The sequence below is a fragment of the Boleophthalmus pectinirostris genome, unplaced genomic scaffold (genome assembly GCF_026225935.1).
Source record: "Boleophthalmus pectinirostris isolate CB_2022bp ecotype Guang Dong unplaced genomic scaffold, ASM2622593v1 HiC_scaffold_3, whole genome shotgun sequence".
Taxonomy (NCBI): domain Eukaryota; kingdom Metazoa; phylum Chordata; class Actinopteri; order Gobiiformes; family Gobiidae; genus Boleophthalmus; species Boleophthalmus pectinirostris.
In genome coordinates, this window is record NW_026571299.1 from 20775648 (window position 1) to 20801177 (window position 25530).

General features: G+C 40.6%; 1 protein-coding gene across 1 annotated transcript; it reads right to left on the reverse strand.

Annotated features, from left to right (window-relative positions):
- Positions 1-6105: 6105 nt before the first annotated feature.
- Positions 6106-24756, reverse strand: si:dkey-33m11.8 (trypsin). Its single transcript, XM_055160310.1, is given in 8 exon segments — positions 6106-6483; positions 10919-11176; positions 12044-12185; positions 12841-12978; positions 12980-13024; positions 13436-13507; positions 24456-24590; positions 24707-24756. Coding segments are annotated over 8 exon segments (999 nt in total). The 3' UTR covers positions 6106-6324.
- Between the last annotated feature and the right edge of the window lie 774 nt (positions 24757-25530).

The following is a 25530-nucleotide window of genomic DNA, read 5'->3' on the forward strand; positions in this document are numbered from 1 at the left end:
ATATTTGATTTTATCGTTATCATTTTCATTACATCATATTTTATTTTGTTTCCATGTGTAGAAAACGTGACTTTGTTTAGAAAGGCGCTGTATAAATAAAGAATCACTATATTATGATAGGAAATTCACACTGTGGCCTGTGACATTAGAGTTAAATATATAATATTTAATGATATTTAATATAAAAATTTGATTTGAGTGTTTCCTGTCATTTCTTTCTCTTCTGTAGTGGAGTTTTATTTGACAGAAGATATGGGCCCGTGGAAATGAGCTCTGCCCAAATTCATCTGAATGAGTGAATAATGTTGATTATACAGTGGGACATTATTCGATGGTTAAATTGTCCTGTGGATCTGTACTCCTTTAGTTGGAGCCTGTTTGAGCAGAATACAACTGTCCAAATGAACAACACACATTCATATACATGACTTTAGATTTGACATAACTAAGGTATAAAGTGTGATCACCGTGTGCAAACAGCATCAAACCCCCATCTCTGATCCAAAAAAATATGTGTCACACTGGGGAGATTAGGGTTTGGCTTCACTGGATCTATACAAATATAAACAGCTCATCTGGAGGAGGCATCCAATTTAATAATAATAATAATGATAATAATGCATCAGTTTTATATTGCACTTTTTTGGACACTCAAACACGCTTTACAGTTCATTATTCATTCACTCCACACCCAGTGGTGGTAAGTTACTTCTGTAGCCACAGCTGCCCTGGGGCAGACTGATGGAAGCGAGGCTGCCAATCTGCACCATCGGCCCCTCCGACCACCACCATCAATCACACACCACTTTCATACTAGGCAATAAGGGTGAAGTGCCTTGCCTAAGGACACAACAACAGTTTTTTTTTTTTTTTTTAATGACTGGTGCCCTCCTGTGGCACCTGATTTTCCCAGTGATCTCCCATCCAAGTACTAACCAGGCCCAGCCCTGCTGAGCTTCTGAGCTCTGACGGGATCAGGCTTTGACAAGCCGGTATGGCCGTTTCCACACAACACCAAGAAAGTCATGTACATGTTTTCAGGGGTATAGTCCCAATGCTACCCAGGACTCAAACGCAGGACCTTCTTACTGTGAGGTGAGAGTGCTACTGTTAGGATAAATAACTTGTCTTAGCTATTTTGTATAATAATCACTTCTATAGTTCATTATTGTATCAAGGTCATTTGAAGATAAGGGCTCTGATCACAGCTGTGAGACTCATAGATATCTGTCAAGACATATTCAAGATATAGAAAACTAACTAAATAGAACAAGAACTACTGCTAGGGATGATATCATGATTTGTTAGCCAGATAACACCCCGGATAGAGTATGGACATTGGACTGTGCATCGTGCCTAAAGCCCTGGCTAAACTGGTAGCCTCCCACTGTAGTTTGTGTATAAAAGTCATTGTATCAGCATAAAACATTGAGCCTGTGCTTGGGAATATCAAAGCCATACTTTTACAAATATGGCTTTCTAATATTGGAATAAGTAAATTATCTGGACTTTATTTCTGTTTCAAGAGTTTTTTTTTTTTTTTTTTTTTTAATACAATACAATACAGCACAGCTTAGTGTGCATAGAACTAAATGGACAAAGACTGTCACAAAATCTGAGTCAGAGCTAGAATGAACAAGAAATACACATTGCACAATATTTGATTAATAATAATAATAATAATAATAATAATAATAATAATAATAATAATAATAATAATAATAATAATAATAATAATAATTGGGAGCCTCCTTTATAAAGCACATCAGCCAAGTTCTGAGGTAGGTGGTCCAGAAAGGGTTGCCATATTTTATAGAAAGTGTTTGAATTGCCTTTTAAGAGGCACTGAGGCGTTTCGTTGGAAAAACTTTAAAAGTCTCTGTACCATTGTGTAACAGATGGAGGTTTTGCCTGTATCCACTGAAGCAGGATGCAGCTTCTTGCCAAGTGTAAAAGTTTACGTAGTAACATCATCTGCCCTGGTAACACAGGCAGTCTCTCAGATAGGGTCAAAAAGAAATAAAACAGGCTCCACAGGGACAGCTCGATGAAAAATGGAGTGGAGCTCCGTAGCAACATTCCTCCAAAACCTGAGTATAAATGGACACTGCCAGATACAATGATAATAAGTGTCCACAATGTTTTTACATTTTACACAAAAAAGGTATTGAGGGTGAATCTTATGCAAAAATTAAGGAGTACGTTGGAGTCTGTGTAAAATTCTGTATTGGTTCTCCCTGAGTTTATTACAAGTAAAAACAATTTTGGCCTCCCTAAAAGCACCCAACCAAGTCTCAGCAATAACCTCAATCCCCATATCCGCTTCCCAGTGATGGAAGGTTTTGATTCCATTAATTGTGCATAGCAAAGAGAAATAAATTTCTTTTTTGGTATTGTATCCTTATTATATTTTAATAGAAATGTTTCTATTGGGTTTAAGATGGGTTGATCACCCGGGAAAGAAAGGGATGATTGAACGAAGTGTCTCACCTGGAGAAAACCAAAAAAGTCCTTCTGTGAAATTCCATACCTATTTTGAATTTGTTTAAATGACATAACATCACCCTCCTCAAACAAGTTGCAGACAAATCTCAAACCTTTGAAATACCAGTTTTGAAATATGTTAAGACCTGTACCAGGAGTAAATATTTTTAATAAGAGGCTGCATTGCACTTGAAAAGTTTCTCCACCCACGATGACCCATAATATTACGCCAAACTCTTAATGTTACAAACAGAATGTTGTTGTTTTTAACCCCTACTGGTAGTTTAGTCAGATCTGAGGACAAAAGACTCAGTAGTGAAAGAGACTCACAGCACCAACTGTCCACATGAGGTTCAGTCTCGTGTAAAAATGCATGGAACCACCCTGACACTATTTGGACATGACAGGCCCAATAGTAATATTTAAAGTTCGGTAACGCCTGACAGCCCTTGTCAGCTGGAAGTTGCAAAGTATTCATTTTAAGCCTAGGTTTTTTCCCATGCCATATAAATTTGGACCAATTTTTTTCTTTCTCAGAAAATGTTGTTTTATTCATTTTAAGTGGTAACATTTGCATATTCATACAGTATCAAATTTATCCTGCCTAGTAATGACAAAGGGAGGTCAAATCACCTGTTCAGATCACCTTTTACTAAGTTCAAGACTGTTTTGAAGTTTAATTTGTATAATTCAGAGGTATTTGCTGATACTCTAATGCCTAAATATGTAAAGCCTTCAGTTGACCATCTAAAGGGAAAATTAGCAGGGTTGGTGCATGTTGGAGTGGGAGTACCTTTTTTTTTTTTTTAGAAATCCAGTCTCTTTAGGCTTAACCAAAAGTGGTAGCACTTCTTCCACATTTTTACAGTCTAACCGAAGCAAACCTTCTGGTCTGTAGGATGTGCTCATATCAGGAGGCTTATTCTTTTTGAGAATTAAAGAAATATGTGCCACATTCAAAGTAGGTCGAACTGCTCCACATCTGAATGATTCCTTATACATATTCAATAATGGACTCACAATATGCTTAGCCATGTTTTTATAGAAATCAGGCCCAAAGCCATCTGGGCCTGGGGCCTTCCCACTCTGTAAAGACTGTATGACTGACCTCTTGGGTACTTATCAGTTTACCCAAATCAAGTTGTTCTTGTTGGGACAACACAGGGAGACCAATTACATCAAAGAAACTTTCACTGGCATTTGTTGTGTTGTCACGTCCCATGGAATAGAGGTCCTGATAAAACTCCGTAAGTATTTTACAGATGTACAGTTTTGACTCAAAATGCAGATCTCCATTTTTATCCCTGAGAGAAGATATTGCATGATTCCCACTTTTCCCCTGGGTAAGTCGGGCAAGGAGGCGTCCAGGTTTATTTCCAGATTCAAACAATCTATGCCTTGCATACAATATTGCCATTTCTGCCTTTTGAGTGAGTAATTGGTCTAGAGCAGATCTGGTGGCATCCAACTTTTTGAGTAAAGAGGGCAAGGAGGACTGTTTAAAATCCTTCTCCAAGATCAAAATTAGCTGTTCAAGTTCCAGTTGTTTGGCAAGGGCATTCTTCTTCTTTGCTGCAGTAGCCTCTAAGGAATGCCTTGCCTGCTTCCCATAGAGTGGAGACACTAACCTCCGGTGTATCATTCATGGCCATGAATAATCCCCACTGGTCTTCTAGATATTTCACGAATACAGAGACACTCAGGAGGGTCAGATCCAGTTACCATCGTCTTGCTTATGGTCATAGTGTGGTGGTAACAGATCCACAAAAAACGATGAGTGGTCCAAAAGGACACATGAATTAATGGTGCACAACTGAATTCTATCAAGAATAGATCTAGAGACAAATAAAAAATCTATTCTAGAAAAACACTGATGAGGACGTGAAATCCTTTACATGTGAATAACAACTCCTCCATACATCAAAAAGACCAAGATCAGTGCACAGTTCAGCTGTAGCTTTAACCATTTTAGAAGGTGATTGACTCTTGGGTAGACTGTAATCAGTACCTTTTTCAGAAAGACCACAATTAAAATCCCCTCCTAGTAATACATGTGTAGAACATATAGAGGAGATTTCTGCCAAAGGTTTGGAGTAAAATGCACAGTCATATGTATTTGGGGCATAAACACTGCCTAGTAAAATTTGTTCTCCATATAAAATTCCAGTGATTGCCACAAATCATCCCTCCTCATCTTTCACAATTTTGTCCACTGTGAAAGACAGGTCTTTATGGATAAGTATTGCCACCCCTCTGCTTTTAAAATTAAAAGATGAGTAAGATTATTTTATATCTAAGCAGAAACTGACAAACATAAGAGGAAAAGGCTGTTTTCCTCAACACTACCTGCTGTGCCACTGTGCCATACTGTGGAACATTCCAGGCAAAGCAGTCACATCTCCGGGCAGGTGCAGGCGCACACCCTCCACCAGAAAACTTATGTAGAGACAGGGCTGATTTTGTTGTTGTTTCTTTTCAAAAATGGCTGACATCCTCTGTGTGTCCTGTAATTCCACCAGCACACCCTGTTCAGTGTAAAATGAAAAATTACTTTAAAGTTTCTGTTTTGTTCCAGACAAAAGTATAATAGGCAGGGCTCCCAAAATTTGACAACTAGTTGCTATAATCAAGAAATATTTGTATGTGAAAAATACTGAGCTAAAATTTGACCCTTATTTGTCAGTTCCTGTTCTCTGCCTTTGTATCATGAGGCAAACATCATGCACGACTCGTTATTTTTGGCTCATGATAAAAAGGCAGAGAACAGGAACTGACAAATAATGGTCACAATATTTATTCACAAGATAAAGGAGGTCTCAAATACCCCCAAAATAAACTGAACCAAACATAAAGTCATAGCTTTCTGCCTTTGTAAGGCAGAATACTACTGTATGCACCACCAACTAAAACTATGTGTAAACTTAATTCCTACATTCAAACTATGAGCTGAGATGAGCTTTGAAAAGCATTCAGACCTGTTTAAATGGCACACACACACTGCTAGCACAAGCACTATCCTGTGTGTGTTTGAACTTTTGATAATGGAGCCAACACAACCTAGAGCACACGCTCATTCACTCATTCATTAAGTCATCTGTTATGTGTTTTTTTTTCCCAGTGTACATCATTGTTCCGTTCAAAGAAAACCCACTGTTCAGGTGAAGGTCCAACACAGAGCTGCTTCTTTGTCTCTCAACCAATCACCTCTTGCACCATTCATATAAATGCAGTGGTGGACATGGGGTACCATGTCCACCACTGCAGCAGAACCACCAGCCTCCTCAGCCTCTCCTTCTCCTCCACTTCACAAAAAAGACAGAGGATCATTTGAATAAATATGTCTCTTTATTTTGATATACAGCTTCAGGGGGAAATGAGCAAAAACTTTAAAATGTCAAATTGAGTTGGATCCCATAATATATATATTTTTACATAAACAAAGCTCATGTCGAGTAGCATGACAATGCTAACAATTTGTGAAGAAAATAATAATAATAATAATAATAATAATAATAATAATAATAATAATAATAGAAGATCTATAGTGATAGCTTAGGTATTTCGGGTTGTCCTGATTCTGTCAGGTTAGGTTTGGTCCTAAGTTGGTTGAGTCTGGGTTTAGTCCAGGTTCAGTCCTGGTTTAGTCCTGGTTTATTCCTTGGTTTAGTCCTGGTTTAGCCCAGGGTTTGTCCTGGTTTAGTCCTCGTTTAATTCTTGTTTAATCCTGGTTTAGTCACTCGTTCAAGGGTCTGGTTTAATCATTTATTGGCTGGTTCAGTCTTGGTTTAGTCCTTCTTTAGTCCTGGTTTAGTTCTGTTTTAGTCTGGCTTTAATCCTGCTTCAGGCTCGTTCATGGGTCTGGATCACCCATCGGATCCATTCCACAAAGTTGGCGACGCGAGTGTACACTCCGGGGTAGTAGGAGTAGGCACAGCCGATGCCCCACGAAACGATGCCCTGGAGCTCACCGTTACACATAAGAGGCCCGCCCGAGTCGCCCTGGCAACGCAACATCACGACATCAACACAAATATCAACACAAACTAGTCCTAGTACAACCATCCACAGGTTTAAATGTTCATTAAATTAATGTGTCATTTTTAGATGCACATTGGAAGTTTTCTGGTGATAAGCTGGTGGCTTATTGCAGGGACGAACAGTAGATAACATGAGTTTTGCTAAAATGCACCGCATGACCAAGTATAATGTAATCAAAAGAAAAATCTGTCTCCTGCCTCCATCTGGGAGAATGACATCAACACCTTAGAGAATCTAAAAACCCTCTATTTCTTATTATCAATTTATAATTCTCAGTGTATGGACAGACCAGGCCTCATGTGAAGCTCACAACCTCCAGAATTTCCTCCCTGAGCTGCAGAGGCTGCACTAGCACTGACATGACTGGTAAAGGTGCTGGGGTTTAGGGAGTGACCAGACTCATGTGAGGCTCAGGTGGTTCTTATTGGATTTTTCGTCTTGTGACCTTGTGACCAAACCACTTTGTGTCATTTCAGAATACCTGAAACTGAAGCTGAGATGAGCTGCTTTAATTAATAACTATTATTATTTTAATTAATTAATGAATCATTGCATTTATATAGCGCCTTTCAAGACACCCAAAGCGCTGTACAGTTCATTCTGCATTCATTCAGGTAAGCTACTATTGTAGCCACAGCTGCCCTGACACAGACTGTCGGAAGTGAGGCTGCCAATCTGTGCCATCGGCTCCTCCGGCCACCACCATCACTCACACACACACCACTTGCATACTAGGCACTGTGGGTGAAGTGTCTTGTCTAAGGACATAATGATTGTTTTTGTATTTTTTTTGTGAATGTTTTTGTGATTGGCGCCCCCCTGTGGCTCCTGATTTTCTCAGTGTCTCCATCCAAGTCCTGACCAGGTCCGGCCTTGCTGAGCTTCTGGATCAGGCTTTGACAAAACAGTGCTGTAATATGAAGGTAAATATGTTGCAAAATGAGAGAGCGTGTAAAATTGATTTGAGAACTTGTAGAATATAATGTGAGAATGTGTAGAACAAAACTTTGATCTTGTAATTACCTATTTTCACATACGTGTGTGTTGAATTTGCAGTCACGATGAAAAAAAACACATGAGTGCTTGAAAAAAATTTGTGCACTTACGGACTGAAATTTTCACTTGTGGAAAATATTTACACACAGGAGAAAAATATGAATAAATGTGTAGATTGATATTTGCATGAACAGAGTGACATCTGCATCCATTATGACAGATACAATCACAACTCAGCGACTGCCACTTCTCAAATGTGTCCCAGCAGGTTTAAATCTGCGCGCCTTGATTTTTGCAACACATTTTGCGATGTGAATGTGGAAAAACTGATTTGCGCTTGTAGAGAGCTGGGGGGAGGAGGGGGGAGAGGAAGGAGGAGGGGTTGACCAGTCAGAAAGCGGGAAGATGAAGAATCCGTGTATCATTCGTTTTTCAAAATAAAATCAAAAATAACAAAATGAAAAAGCAACTAGTTTTCTTCATTATTTGTCTCCAAAACCAAAATGAAAAAAAAAAAAAAAAAGTAATAACGGCAGAAATTTCTCATTTACATGACTTAAACTGTGATGCTGTACTTTTGCACTTTCAATGAGCCCAGTGTACTGTCTGCAGCTAATTATAAAGTGTTTTATTGTCTGATAATCTGAGAGTTTGCATTCTAGTTCCACTTTGGCCTTTGAAAGTTGTGAAAAGTGCTTCTAAACTTGTTCTGGTAAATAATAAGGATGCTCAGAATGCATAGCGAAGTGAGGAAGAACCACTGCAAACTTTTTTCAAATAAATGAGTTCTGTTTTTCACATTCTTAAGTTGGTCAAAATCAAGTTGTGGGCAGTGATGGGGTAATGTGCTTTAGATCAGCTCCTGATTGACTTAAACTCTGAGCGTTCATCACTCGTCAGTCACGATGAGTTTAAGTGCTTTAAAAACATGGGGTATCTCATAAGACTCCTATTAACCCCTAGCTCTCCACATCCCCCCTTGCCCATGGCCCCAACTCCAAGTGTGTCAGAAGTGACCTGGGACTTAAAGTGCATATGACAGGTTTGAATTAAGTGGAAGTTTGTGGAAAAAAGTTCAGGAGAAATGTACAAAAATATGGGAAGTAGCACTGATTTCTAAAACCGAATCCCTCTACCTATGTCATTAACACATCCAAAATGCAGAGAGAATTTACGCACAAGGAAGACATTTTTCTGACAGTTACAAACAGAAACATAAATTAAACCAAATAAAGATTAATCTAACCAAAACTAACACGTTTTTATTCCTTTAGTCCTTATTATCAGCAGTGGGTGCACCTTCTACAGGGACCCACCTCTAGATCTTAAGATGGTCTTGGTCAGGACTAATTTATCTGGAGGATCTTGGCCTAGGGTGCATGTTTTGGGTTGATGGAGGAAACCAGAGGAAACACACAGACACAGGGAGAACATGCAAACAAACAGACCCGGAGGACACAAGAGTCAAACCCGGAACCTTCCTACTGTGAAGTGTGAGTGCTGACCATTCGGTCACTGTGTCGTGCACAGTAATCTTGAATGCAGTTTTGATGTTAGATGGGAGGGAATTTGTGAAATATCTTAAGAATTGTGCACTTCTGGAAAAGATTTTGATTTTTGGCAGGGTGTTAGTTTTTTTTTTTAATCCATGGATACAAGTTGGGGTGTGTCCCCTAGTGGCCTGTATACAAAAATCCAAAATGGCCCTCGCCGAAAAGAGAAAAGGTTGTATTCCACCTACCTTTTGTCTTAAATTGTTGTATAATGAAATTTTTTTCTACTTGACTTGATAGAAGGAATGTGATTTAAATATTATCTTCCTATTTTCATGTCAAATTTATTGTAATGGTCACTTTTTGCTTGAAAAACAGTCCATATCTCTGAAACAAAACAACATACTGTATAAAGATAATTCAGGCCTCTAAACCCATATGTTCATTCTTAAAGAATAATACTGAACATATTACTATCATTTTAATGTGAAAAATATTGTTATGCAAAAGCCTTGACCAGAAACTGGCTATTTCTGAAATCAAGTCAAATAAGGTGCAGAAATTGTTTCCTGGTTCTGAGAAGCTCCAGAATGTGTTTGACCAATTTACTCAGGCTTTGCCACTGGATTCAGATGGTTTTACTAGAATGTCATATAGCAGCGGTTTTCAATAGGTGAGGCCTGCCTCCCCTGGAAGGCACCAAAGACCCCCTGGGGAGGTTTGACAAATGCGAACTGAACCAGGACTGAACCAGGAGGACTGAACCAGGACTGAGTGTCAGGCTGGGCCCGAGGGCTCCTTGTCCGTGGGAGGAGTACCAGGAGTTGCCTCTGGAGCATCCCTGGTGCTCTGGCTCCAGCCCTGCCAGTGTGATTATGAGTGATGCAAGTCACTGTTCAGCCTCCTGCCCTCCGGGAGGAAATATAGGGGCCTCACCAGATTCACAAACAGATTCGTCCACCAGGCTGTTAGGATGCTGAACTCTCTCTAATAATAATAATAATAATAATAATACATGTTTCATATGAAAATTTACAATAAACTTTTTGAATTGAATTGTCTAGTCTGACCCAGGGAAGGTGCACATGTCTCTGGTTGTAACACATGGAATGCTCTGGCACCATGGACCAGGACAGTGGTCCTTTGGCTCACCACATGTGATCTTTGACACTATAGTTAGAGATATAGACAGTTTATTTTAGTTAAATATGACTATGATAATACATTTAACATAAAAATGTACTAAAAATAAAAATAAAATATATCAGAATTGAATTCCTTGTATCAAACAAAGTAGAAAAATTACATTATACAACAATTTAAGACAAAAGGAAGGTGGAATACAACCTTTTCTCTTTTCGGCCCGGGCCATTTTGGATTTTATGTAAACCGACCACTAGGCGCACCCCAACTTGTATCCATGTTTTTAAAAACAAAACAAAAAAAACAAAAAAAACCTTAGACCCAAACCTAACACCCTACCAAAAGTCAAAAACTCCAGAAGTGCACAATTTTCACGAATTCCCCCCTGGCTATGTGGCATTCTGGTCTAACCATGAGATGAGTGCTCTAACCGTCATAAGAACTTTAAACAAAGTCCCAGTGGCTGTACAAGGCACCTTTAGCAAACCCTTATTGGTGGTTTCAGGTGACATCACAACATTAAATAGGCCAATCATATTCAGTAGAGATGGGACAGCTCAAATTAACCTTGTTCAAATGCAGGTTTGTGTTGTAATACAGAGAGGTCTTGGCTCTAGTCATTAATAGAAATGATCAGGTTGTGCTTTTACCTTTTGGAGATTTGCTGTGGAAGTACAGAGTGATCAATAAGGAAAACTCCTCTGGGAGTATGAGATCATCACATTCTAGACCTTGAACATTGATGAGCCCAGTGGCGCCCTCACCTGGCAGGAGTCTTTCCCGCCCCTCCACGAGCCCGCACAGATCATGTTCTCTGTCACTCTGTAGTAATAGAAGTACCAGCAGTTGGGAAAGTAGTCCACCTGTACAGAGCGCAGTACTGGAGACAGACTGTACGACCAGAGCGTGGTTACCCCCCACCCAGACACTGTGCACTGGGTGTACCAGGAGAGAGGGGGCTGGTCCGCCTGAGGGAGGGGGGCCAGACCCACTGCTGAGGTCAGGACTACAGGACGATCCAACTGTGAGGACGGAGAAGAGGGAGAGGAGAGAAAGAGGAAAGAGAGGAAGAAAAGTGGAGGAGAGAGAGAGAGGAGGAGAGACAGGAGGAGAGAGGAGGAGAGAAAGGAAGAGAGAGGGAGAGAGAGAAGAGAAGGAGAGAGGGCGAGAAGGTTACTATCAGAGGACATCAGGACATTTGCAGTGTTGAAAAATAACTAATTACACTAAAAATTATGAATTAGATTTTTTGGATTGGATTTCTACAGCACCTTTCCAAACAGCCAAAGCACTTCACAGTGCAGTATTTCATTCACTCCACACTTGTATTTTACTACTGTAACCACAGCAGCCCTGGGGCAGATTGACAGAAGTGAGACTGCCAGTCAGCCCTCTGACCACCACTAACATGTCTCATTCATAGCAGGAAATGTGTCTTGCCTAAGGACATGGGCGGCCCACTGGTACAGTTACTATTTCATGTAGTGATTTTCAAAATATACAGTGACTTCCCTAAAACCACAGGAAAAGATCATGGAAGTAAAGCCTAAAACTGCAAAGTGTTGACACTATAAAATAGTCCAGTTTAATGTGAAAGTACTCAGGTATTCAGAATACAGTACTCTGATTGGAGCATGTGCAAAAATACAGAATACATTTAAATGCAAGTATTAAGTACTAACTAAATACATTTTCAAAGTATTCCAGAGTCCCAACATGGAGCATTTGGGAGAGAGTTCATTGTATGAGCACCTCATCCCCTGGTCGCCCCAGCTGTGTACACAGACCTGTCACCTGTCACTCACACCTGCCCTGCACAGACGCACACATGAGTCATGACAGTACTGGAGCGTGTGTGTTGTGTGTGACATGTGTGTGTGGAGCCTCACCTTGATCATCATGATGTCACTGTCAAAGGTCCTGGAGTAGTAGTTGAAGTGTTTGATGAGAGTGGCCACTCTGAACACCTGCTCTGTGGGCTCCTGCTCATACAGGTTATGTTTGCCCAGAGCCACCTGGATCAGCTGGGGCCTGCAGTACACACAGTACATAAATATTGCACTTTAGAGTACTTTACTATAGTGCTACATACCAAATGTAAGCATAGAAGGCTATGGTATGGAGTATTTATTCTATATACTACTTTATATTTATCTTCAATTTCTTAAACACAGGAAAACAGTACTAGTTCATTTTAAACTATTTTCAGTAGTCCAAACAAATTCTTTCTGTCCTCTTTCCAGTCGCATTCCATGTCTAAGTTGTTTGTTTTAATTTAGGGTTTTGGTTTGCAAGACAATTATACAACCAGAAAGCAGAATGAGCCTCACTTGACTCTCTCATTTGAGCTGACAGGTTCAAAGTTTAAATCCAGTGTGGTTAAACCGAAAATGCCTCTCTCTGATCTGAATAGTCTCTCCCTAAACCCCAGCACTTGCTCCAGTCCTGAGTCAGTGCTAGTGCAGCCTCTGCAGCTCAGGGAGGGATTCTGGAAGTCCTGAGCTTCACTTGAGGCCTGGTCTGTCCATAAACTGAGAATGAGACACCTTTGTTTATGTCCTCTATCTGCAGGTGAAGGATCTGTTGACACAAAATGATTCTACAATCACAAATGAAACTCAGATGTGATTGTAGAAGCATTTTAAAACTGGAAGAGCACAGGCTGCAGTTCCAGTGTGTTACTCACGGTCTCCAACAGTGGGCAGCAGAGATCACCCACTGCTCGTGGATGAGCGTTCCTCCACAGAAGTGCTGCCCAAAGAAGCGCAGAGAGGCCTGGTAACTGATACTGTACGGCTCCACCTCTGCTCCTCCTATGATCCTGTCCGCCAACGCCACTGAGCAAGACACATGACACAAGGGAATTCAACCTCAGGTCAGGAGAAGAAAAGACAAAAAAGAGAAGGAGAGAGGAGATAAGGAAAGAAGAGAGAATACCATAGATGGAAAGTAACTGACTACATACAATTCTGTATTTCAGTATATTTTTGGACAGTTGTAGTTTTTGGTGGTGGGTGGGGCCGATGGAGAAAATTGGCAGCCGCTTCTGTGAGTCTGCCCCTAGGACAGCTGTGGCTACAGTAGTAACTTAAACTGCCACCAAGTGTGGACTGAATGATTACTGTGTACTTGTTCATGCATTTGTCCTTTAACTTAAGTACATTTTGACAGACAAAGAACTTCTTGTACTTGTTATAACATTTGTAGCCATTTCAATGTACTTTTAAATAGTCATACTTTTTTCACTGGAAATGATCTTTCTGAAGTACTGAAGTACTGACCTTGATGACTGACGATGAGGAGAAGGAGCAGAGAGAGGAAGCATACGTTTGGGGGCTTCATCGTCTTTGTTACTGAGAAACAATAAAACACACAACTTTATGATGGTGATCAGGTGTACACACACACACACACACTCTTACCCTGGGTACACACACACTGTGATCAGGTATCCACACACACACACACACACACACACACACACACACACACACACACACACACACACACACACACACACACACACACACACACACACACACACTGAGATCACTTACACACACTGTGATCGGGGAACACACACACTGTGATCGGGTACACACACACACTGTGATCAGTACACACACACACACACACACTGTGATCAGGTACACACACACTGTGATCAGCTACACACACACACACACACACACACACACACTGTGATCAGGTACACACACACTGTGATCACACACACACTGTGATCAGCTACACACACACACACACACTGTGATCAGACACACACACACACACACACTGTGATCAGGAACACACACACTGTGATCAGGTACACACACACTGTGATCAGCACACACACTGTGATCAGGAACACACACACTGTGATCAGGTACACACACACTGTGATCAGGAACACACACACTGTGATCAGGAACACACACACTGTGATCAGGTGTGATCAGGACACACACACTGTGATCAGGAACACACACTGTGATCAGGAACACACACACTGTGATTGGGTACAGCACACACACTGTGATCAGGTACACACACACTGTGATCAGGTACACGCACTAGAGATGCGCGGATTGCGGTTACAACCGCGGTATCCGCGGTTGATCCGCGGGTCGGGCGGATGACGTGACGAAAAATTATATTTTAATTAAATTCAGGCGGGTGGCGGATTAACTACTAAAAAAAAAAAAAAAAAAAAAAAAAAAAAAAAAAATGTTAGTTGTTACCTACATCTGAAAAGACGAGTGTCATTGTCTATGCTTGTAGTATGAAGTGTACGTCATATCCTTAATTAGCCCATTTGACCTCGTTTTTATGTTCTGAAGGTTAAGGTTGTGTCGGGTTATTGATGCCTAAGGTTTACGAGGCACATATTATATGCAGTTTATTTTATTATTTCTAATTTATTTCAGCTGTTTGCCAACACATAAGTGGCTATAGGGCCATATTTATTTAGTTATGCATATTTTTTCTTGCCTATTTCAATTGGAGGGCATTGCCTGAGTTCAATAAAGGTTCATCTGGATGAGATGATCTGTCTAGTTTGTTTCGATATCAGATATATTTTAAAACACGCAGACATTATAACGTAGACTGCCACTCGGGGTATTTAAAACTTAAAGAAAGACAGATGGAGTGAGGCTATGACTTTGAAATAACATCGGGCAATGGCAGAATGTTCAGAATGTAACAACATCCAACACGAAGGCAAGAAGGTTCAAAAATAGCCTAGTCGGAAAACATTGTCAATTAATTAGCTGCGCAAGAAAACCAGGTAAGTTTGGGGTTGTTACGGACAATTAAGAATGTGAACATACACGCTGAGCGAATTTTGGAATGAATGAGCTATAGAGTTTGCATTTTTATCGAGGCTCCTTAGTTTGTTTGCTGTATGATTGTTCTAAAATCTAAAATCAATCGGCGGATGGCGGGCGGGTGCGGTTTTGAAAACCTTCGGTGCAAAATGGACAGCGGGCGGATGATGAGTTTTGTGTCACGGTTGCGGATGAAAAAATAGCCCATCCGTGCATCTCTAACACGCACACACTGTGATCAGGAAACACGCACTGTGATTGGATGCAGCACACACACACACACACACACAATTTGATCAGATACACACACACTGTGATTGGGTACAACACACACACACTGTGACCAGGTACACACACTGTAATCGGGTACACACACACACTGTGATCAGGTACACACACTGTGATCAGGTACACACACACTGTTATCGGGTACACACACACACTGTGATTAGGTACACACACACTGTAATCGAGTACACACACACTGTGATCAGGTACACACACTGTGATCAGGTACACACACACTGTGATCAGGTACACACACTGTGATCAGGTACACACAATGTGATCAGGTACACACACTGTGATCAGGTACACACAATGTGATCAGGTACACACACTGTGATCAGGTACCACAATGTGATCAGGTACACCCACTGTGATCAGGTACACACACTGTGATCAGGTACACACACATTGTTATCAGGTACACACACATACACTGTGATTGGGTACACACACACTGTGTGCGAAGCACAGGGCACAAACTGTTACTGTCACATCTCTGCAACTCCACATATTTAACCACTGGGGAAAACAATAGTACTCGAGTAGAACTCAAGTATACATATATATATATATATATATATATATATATATATATATATATATATATATATATATATATATATATATATATATATATATATATACACACACACACACACACACACATACATATACATATATATATATATATATATATATATATAAACCATAAATGAATAAATACAAGATGAAAAACCTTAATGCCATACTTTGGAACATCTCCATGGAAACAAGTTACTAAGATTTCAGAGTACAGTATGTGGTTTTAGTTCAGTAGATTCACAGCACACACTGTAGTCAAATATTACATTAAAAGTGCCATTATACACAAAGTGACTCTTGTGAGCTGTAAGGCATATTCTCATATTGTTCCCTCCTCAAAAACAGATCTGAGTTGTGTTTTGTTTCAATCACACATGTTTGAGTAACTCTTTATTATTAGTGTCTAACTAGAAAAACTTGTTTTTATCCAACTAAATCATTTCTTAGACGATCACAACATCTTGGAAAAATTTCAGTCTGGTTTTAGGGTGAACCACAGCACCGAGACCGCCTTGGCAAAGATTTTAAATGATTTTAGAATAAACTAGAAAAGCACTCAGAGAGTGCAGACCTCCGCCAAGGACTACCCCCATTTTTTATATAAATTGCGATAAAATCAGTCGTCTGGATCAGATCCAGATCAGCCTTTGAAATATGAAAGAGGATCCCATTGTCCATCCCTGAGTCAAATTTCATGGGTTTGGTCAATAATTAACCGAGGTATTGAGAAACAAAATTTTTGGCCCCATTTACCACAATGTTAACTAAAATTTCAAAGTGATCCAGAATCCAGGATTTCTTCCGGATCACCCCCAAAATGAAATCAGTTCTTCCTTTTCACATTTCCAACAAATCCTGAAAATGTCATCAAAATCGGTCCATAACTTTTTGAGTTATGTTGCTAACAGACAAACAAACAAACAAACAGACAAACGCCGGCAAAAACATAACCTCCTTGGCGAAGGTAATTATGATTCACAAAAGGTAACCATGTTGGTTTTACTGGATCTGAGCGCTGCCTTTGACACAGTAGACCACACTATTCTTTTAACTCGCCTAAAAGACCTCAGCCTCTCCGGTGCTGTTCACAGATGGTTCACATCCTACCTCACAGACAGAACATTTATGGTTAGTGTAGACACATGCTCCTCTAGGGTCCATAAAATCACATGTGGTGTGCCCCAGGGCTCCATTTTAGGCCCTGTGCTTTTTAACCTGTACATGCTCCCTCTTGGTGGTGTCATCAGAAAACATGGAATCAACTTCCACAGCTATGCAGATGATACGCAGGTTTACATCTCCATGTCTCCTGATGACACCAGACCAATGGATGCCCTTTTTAACTGCATTCTAGAAATTAAGTCCTGGATGGCAGAAAACTTTCTCCAGCTTAACCAGGACAAAACTGTTTTAGTTATTGGTCCTGAGGCCCAGAGAGAGAAACTTTTACCCAAATTCCAAACACAGTCTTTTAACCCATCTCCTCAAGTGAAAAACCTGGGCGTCATTTTTGACTCTGAGCTGACTTTTATTTATTACAAAATTCAGCAGCACGTGTCCTGACGAGGACCAGAGGGCGGGACCACATTACACCAGTTTTAAAATCACTGCATTGGCTCTCTGTGTGTTTCAGGGTCGATTTTAAAGTTCTTTTACTGGTTTTTAAATGTCTTAATGGTCTTGGGCCTTCTTATCTTTCAGAACTGCTTTTACCCTCGTGGACCCTGCGCTCCTCCGGCAGCAGGCTCCTGGTCATTCCCAAAGTCAGGAAACACACTCACGGAGAGGCGTCTTTTCAGCACTATGGCCCCCGTCTATGGACCTGCCTGCCGGAGGACCTCAGGGCTGCAGAGAATGTTCTTGTTTTTAAGAGCAGGCTCAAGACCCACCTTTTTAGCTTAGCTTTTGAATGAAATCTTATACTTTTACTTGTTTTTATTGTACACATTCTATTATATTTATTTATTTTAGACATATTTTTTAGGATTTCCAGTGTTTCCTCTGTAGGAGCCCTCTGCATCGGGAGTGGAGGTCAGCTGTGGCTGCTTTGTCTGTTATGTGGGCTCCTGGTGGAGGGATGGAACATGTGTGAATGAAACAAAACACAACTCCAGGTCTGTTGGTGATGAGGAAACTACATAGTGAAATTTGGACACTTTAAATTCATGCTTTATATTGAAGTTTATTTCAGCCCAACATCAACATCCACCTGTATTAAAGGTGCACTTTGTAACATTTCTGTGAGTGGTCCACCACCTGCTTGTCGCCATGGAGATGTTAATGCTTTCCCTGGAATATTACACAATTACTGGTGTTTTTATTTCTTAGAATGCCTAAAATAAACAGGCATTCTTACTGTAAGTGGGGTCACCTCTACACAGATCTGACCTGTCACTTTGCCTGGTGACATTCCTGCTTTTCTCTGTGGAGATGGCCACATCTCCACAGAGAAACATGGCTGTTTGATGCCATATGGAACATTCCAGGCAAAGGATTAACATCTCCATGGACACTACATGCTCTATAATCTACATATGAGGCCCTCACACTGCTCCTCACAGATATTTCCTTTGACCACACTGAATGATTTTTACATGAAGCTTGGTCATCTGAAGCTGTGTTTCAAAAACCTTGTCTCCAGAGCCAAACATTCACCTCTCCATTAATGCCTTGTTATGAGCTGGTATTCCAAAAGAGCTCCTCTGTGTTTTTAAAGTATGTTCACAAAACTCTGATGGTCTGATCATTTCAGCCTAATAAGGACATCATTTGGACCTCATGAACACCAGGGCTGAGGTGACACCAGTGTAGTTTACGTCAGTATTTCCCAAACTGTGGTACTGGGAGCAATGGTGAAAGCAGAGAGGCCTATATGTACATGAGGTGTTTGTGTAATCTCTCAGTCGTCCACGAGGGGTTCATTGCATGGGAGAAATTCAGTTCTGTCAACTGGACACAAGTCTTTTGATCAAATATATTTTGCTCATCCAAGCTGCTTCTTCAGTTGTGTTCAGACGCTGGTGGACACTGCCTTATATCTGTCTGCAGGGAGGAGCTAACTACACTGACACTACTCTGAAACTAACACTGTTTGTTAGCTCAGTCTGTTGAGCTGCACTGTGTGGGGACTGTGCCTGAGTCATATTAGCAGAATCATTCAGATGAGCTGTGAAATGAGCTACGATACATATTCAATCAAAAAACATTTTCCAGTTGACAGAACTGGCTTTCTCCTGTGTGGTACATGAGGAGGGTTTAGGGGAAAAGAGTTTTCAGAAGAGTTTTTGTCACTTGGATTTCTCATGCTTCTCTCAATGTTCTGAATGTGATACACGTGTTTTAGTATCATCCAAAGTCATACGAACAAATTCTAGAATGTGATGAAGTCATACTCTCATATTGGCCAAGAGACAGTTTTCTCTATTCAGAACACTGCATATAGGCTCTAGTCACGCTTACGTCACAAACCAGGAAAATGTTTGGAAAGATGCGATTACAACTTACAACTTAGTTCCTGACACTGGGCTCGCCTAACATGGAACTATTAAAACCGACAATGATAAAACCCACTAAAGTAAATGTGATCAGCAGTAAAATGAAGACTGCATACATAGGCCCAGTAAAAATCCAATCCAAAAAATTAAATTCAAGCAGGCCCAGTTTTCTTCATCTCCATATTATTGTAGTGTTCTGTTCTGTTCGGCTAATCAACAGTTCCAACCATACCTCAGTTTTCATCATTTCTCCACTGACACACAACTCCAAGTGCACTGGTACATGTGATTAGAAGAGATGAGGGACCAAATTCCAGATGATTCCAAACAGCACATACAACTGCAGTCTTCATTTTACCGCTGATAACATTTACTTCAGGGGTTTTATCATTGTCGGTTTTAATAGATGCTTGTTAGGCAAGCCCATTGTCGGGAACTAAGTTGTAAGTTGTAATTGCATCTTTCCAAACGTCTTCCTGGTGTGTGACGTAAACGTGAATAGATTACCATGAAATCTCCAAAGGTAAAGTCACAAATGTTGAACCTGATCATTTCTATAAGTGACAAGACCCAAGACCTGTATAACAGCACAAATGTACATTTTGACAATATTTATGTTGTCTGGCCCATCTGTAATGTCATGTCACATGTAATGTCATGTCATCTGAAAGAAAACCCTGGAATCCATGGGTTTTATACGCAAACACAAAACAAGGAGCAGACAAACAACATAAGCGAGAGCACAGCCGTGTGTGTGAGTGTTATAGGTAAAACTGTCCAGCAGCACACTGCACTTTTCTCACACGTGTATGTCTCTGCACAGTGATCTAAGGCAGAAGTCAGTGAGAGCAGTGTGAAATATTAAACAAAGTCATTCTGTTAGTGGAGAAGCACAAAAGTGAGTGTGGATTCAGCCTCAAGCCCTGAGCCCTGCTTCACCTGTACTTGTGTAATGAGCAGTGTTGCTCCAATTACCTCGTAAAAGTAATCTGATTACTGTCTACTGATTAGTCTCTTTAAAAGCAATCAAATAACTACTCCGATTAATCTACTTCAGATGTAATCTGATTACTGCAGTTTCCCATTAATAGACTATGGTGCCCCCATAGTCTAAAATTCTCCTCCACTGGCTAAAAAGAACATGGACTGGACACTGACAACACAAAAGCTCACTTTGTTGCTTTATACATAACAAAAACAGTCACTGCACTGTTCAGAAGAGTACTTCTATATGAAACACAGGCAGAAGAGACACTCCACACACTGTGTGCACTCCAGACTGTGTGTGAGCACATGAGGAAGTATTTATGTCACCAGACAGAATCTGTGGGAAACACTGAACTGATCCCAAGAAAGAAATATAGGATGAACAGCTCAGGTGGTGTGTGTGTGTTTTGGTCCTCTGCTCATCTGTGTCTGTCTAAAGGTTTGACTGTTTAGTGACACACTTCTGTTGATAGCACACATTAAAATAGTGACTTAAAGTTACTTGGACTGGTAACTGTAATCTAACTATTAAGTACTGCATCAGTTAAAAAAGTCATCTGTTTACAGTACTACCAGTGTCGAGTGTATAAAAAGACTCTTCACTATGGACCTATGTGTTCTTCTTGTTGCACTCCAAAATAAAATAAAAATATGGCCTGTCACAATAACGATATGTCACTGAAGTAAATATAGACGATAAAAGATACTACTGAAACTAATTTATGCCACAGCCAGAATAACCCAAGAGCAGATTTAAACCAAAGAAACAATTCTAAATCTACAATAATGTTAAAAAAGTAAATAAACAACAGAATGTAATAAGTCATAAAACTTATTAATTTAAGTTATTACAGCTCAGATCTTATCATAGCCAAAAAATACACATAAATCTCCCAATAGAGCAAAGAAAATGCACGTAATAAATACTGATCCCCAAAACTATACTTCCATCTTTCATATACTAAATGATAAGTGGATATAGTGATTAGTCCTCAAACAACGAAAGAAGCACACACTATTGTTGTGTCCCTGAGCAAGACACTGCATTCACTCTAGTCACTTTGTAGTGGACTACTTCAGGAAGGGTATCCAACATCAATATTCCAAATCCCAAAGTAACTGATTCACACTGACACTGAACTAATGATGCTCTTACCTCTATAAGTCTCTCTGGTCATATTGCTACAGTCCATGTGTACAATCATACAAATCTGATTTTCTAGACCAGTTGTTTTAACCCCTACATTAAAAATTCCTTCAGTAATCCAGATTTAGTATGTGTCAGATTTAGCAACCCTCCTTTACAGGAAGCATGCGCCTACCCTGTAAACCCTTTTTTTTTTTTTTACCATTTATATCTTTTCTCTTTGTTATTATATTATATTGTGATGTGTCTAAGTTTAAGTCTAAGTCTAAGTATGTGTATGAAAAGCAGATTTGTATAGTGAATGGAGAAGAGTTGGCATTGGCCCTCTCACCTGAATGTAGCTGCTCGCAGAAACGCAGGAAAGTGTTTTTGCTAATCTTTGATGTGGCGGGGCCTTATCTGCAGCACCAGAGATGTGCAGGAGCAGGACAAACAGGGGTGGGACAAAACAAAGCAGAACAGGAGCAGGACAGGAGGAGGACAGGAGCAGGACAGGAGAGGATCAGAGCGGAGGTTGGAAAAGAACAAGCTGCTGCATCAGATATGGCTCTTCAGATGCGTCTAAATCCATGGTGCTTTCAGACATGTGGAAGACAACCTTGTTTGGAAACAGGTTACATATACTGGCTCAATTTGTCCACTGCATTTGACCCCTCCTTCAGTGTCTCTGGGTCATAAGTTATTCCAGATCAGACCCATAGCAGCAGATGCCATTTTGAAAGTCCTCCTGTCTGTGTAATTCCAGACCAAAGAGTGTCCATGATGAGCCCACACACTGAACAGGACACACTGTTAAATAGGCCATCAGTCGAGCAGCAGGTGCAGCACAGCACCCAATAACAAAGGATTCTGGGGTTCCTTAGGAAAAACTAACCCTTTGACAGAAAGAGCACCCAGTGTAAAAAAAAAAAAAAAAAAAAAGATAAAAAAATCAGACTTTAAAAAGCCAAGAAAAAAGTGTCTCTTGACCCAGGTCCAAAAGTGTCATCTTTGTATCGATGTGAACTCAGAGCAGCTCTTGTTCAAATGGAAAACACAATGTTCTTTTACAACAGTCACAGTGACACACTGAACTAATGATGCTCTTACCTCTGTAAGTCTCTGTGATAATACCGCTACAGCCCATGTGTACAATCATACATAATCTGATTTTTGAGTTTTCTAGACCCGCTTTTTAACCCCATATTAAAAATTCCTCCCTAGTAATCCAGATTTAGTATGCGTTTACCCTGAAAACCCTCCTGTATGTGTATGAAAAGCACATTTGTATAGTAAATGTAAAAGAGAGTACATTGGCCCTCTCACCTGAGTGTGGCTGCTCGGTGGCTGCCTGCGCTGACACACTGCTAGACACTCACTCTCACGCTCTCGTCTCATTCCGGGGACATGGATCTATGGGAAAGACTCTTTAAGCATATTTATAGTGAAACAGACACCTTTGTCTTGGTGTCTTTGTGCTGGGTATAGTGGCTATATGGGTATAGTGGCTATATGGCTAAAGTGAAAGCGGAGGAGATGACCTAGTACAAGCAAAAGGCCCTGACAATGAGCCCAGCACAGAGCTTCTCCTGCTTACGCCTCATATTCTGGGTCTTTGTCTCTTCTTTATTGTTCTGTAATGGAAACAAAGTCCGGCTGTACAGACACGAAACCAAAGAAGGACACAGAATACGCAGAAAAGATGTGTTTTTGCTAATCTTTCCTGTGGCGGGGGCCTAATCTGCAGCACCAGAGATATGAAGGAGCAGGACAGAGCGTAGCATGGAAAAGAACAAGCTGCTGCATCAGATATGGTTCTTCAGATGCGACTAAATCCATGGTGCTTTCAGACATGTGGAAGACAACCTTGTTTGGAAACAGGGTACACTTTACTGGCTCAATTTGTCCACTGCATTTGACCCCTCCTTCAGTGTCTCTGGGTTAAATCTGTCTGTAGCATTGGGCCCCACAGTTTATTTGTTCATTTGTTTAGTCTCTACAATCACAAACACAACTCTTCCAGAGGTCCAGGACAGTTTAGTCACAATAAAGCACATGGAGAATCAATACATAACATCCTCTTGTGGTGAGGTGATGGTGCTTACATCTTAGTACTACTTTAGTACTGATTGAGTCCTGGATAAGACACAGGCTATAGTCCAGATTATGAGCAGTGCTCATGTTATAAGTGTAAGCTGCATATCACACAAAGTGCTCTGCTCCCCCAGAGGAGATCTGGGTGAAGGTGCAGAGTCATTTTGAGTGGGGCTGAGTGCAAAAGTTTTATTGTGAAAAAGTATCATAATAAAGACTTCTATTTTATTGTGTTTTACAAAGTGTCTCAAAGGCAAACAGAGCTCATCTGTACGTCTCTGCGTATGTAGGTGTATGTGTGTATGTATTTGTGTGCATATGTATGTATGTATGTATGTGTATGTGTATGTGTATGTATGCACATGTATGTATGTATGTGTTATAAGTATTTGGGCCCCAGAAGGCTGAAGTCCTTTAACAACTAATAATAATAATAATAATAATAATAATAATGCATCGGTTTTATATAGCACTTTTTCAGACACTCAAAGACACTTTACAGATCATTATTCATTCACTATCCAGTGGTGGTAAACTACTATTGTAGCCACAGCTGCCCTGGGGCAGACTGACGGAAGCGAGGCTGCCAATCTGTGCCATCGGCCCCTCCAACTACCACAATCACTCACACACACACACACACACACACACACACACACACACGCACGCACGCACGCACGCACACACACACACACACACACACACACACACACACACACACACACACACACACACACCACTTTCATACTGGGCAATGTGGGTGAAGTGTCTTGCCTAAGGACACAACAACAGTTTTTACGCCCCCCTGTGGCATCCTGATTTTCCCAGTGGTGTCCCATCCAAGTACGGGATCAGGCTTTGACAAGCTGGTATCTGCTAAAAGCTCCTGCTGATATTCTACCAGACAGTCATCTCCAGTGTCTTTTTCAGCTCTGTGGTCTGCTGGGGAGGAAGCCTCAAGAAGAAGAACACTGTACAGTTGGATAAGCTGGTGAGTAAGGCAGGATCTGTGGTGGATGCAGAGCTTGACTCACATCTGTGGTTGAGAAGAAGGGCCTAAACAAGCTCCAATCCATCTGGGAGAACCCCCAGCATCCCCTGCACAGCACCATCACCGAACAGGAGAGCACCTTTGGGAACAAGCTGTTGTACCTGTTCTGCTCTATGGACATGCTCTGGAAGTGGTTTGTTCCACATGCCATATGGCTATAATACACTTCAGTATAAATGGATAAATTGATATCAGTTGAATTATATAAAGTGATGTGTGTATATATGTGCAGGCTTAGGACTAAACCAAATTTAAACCAGAATTAAACCTAAACCAGGACTAAAGCAGGACTAATCCAGGACTAAGTCAGGATTTAATAAAGTGTCCGCCCTGGCCCTCGTGACAGCAGCGTCACATTGTTCTGTGGGTTTTATCTCTCAGTCTTTAGTTCCACAAAAATGATTTAGCTGTAACTTAGAACATCTGTGTCGCTCTGTGCCACAAAAGCAAATGAAAGGCGATATGTGGAGGAGAGCGGGAAGGAGGATGGGGTGCACGTTATGTTTTCTACCAATCAGAGATCAGATTGGTGAAGCCCACATGTCCAGAATGGGATTGTGGGTTGCGGTGCCGATTGGGTTTAACTTAAGTGTTGACAAGACGAACACCAAGACACTGACGACTATTAACGTGTTAATGGTTCAAGTGCAAACATCAGATCACATGACACAGCATGGCCCTCCTTACATTACTGCATTTGTAAAGCTGATTTTTGGTGAATTTCTCATATGTAATGGGGAATGAATGGTAATGTAGTCTTCATTTGTTCAGAATTATCATTCAGTATTATTATCATATGATTGTTGTTATTATGAAATTAGTGTTAATGATGAGTTATGTTTGGCCATTTAACATTTGAAGTGAATAACATACAAATTTATGAAAAATATTTTAAAAGTTTGTGCCATGTAGTGCCCCCCCTCCA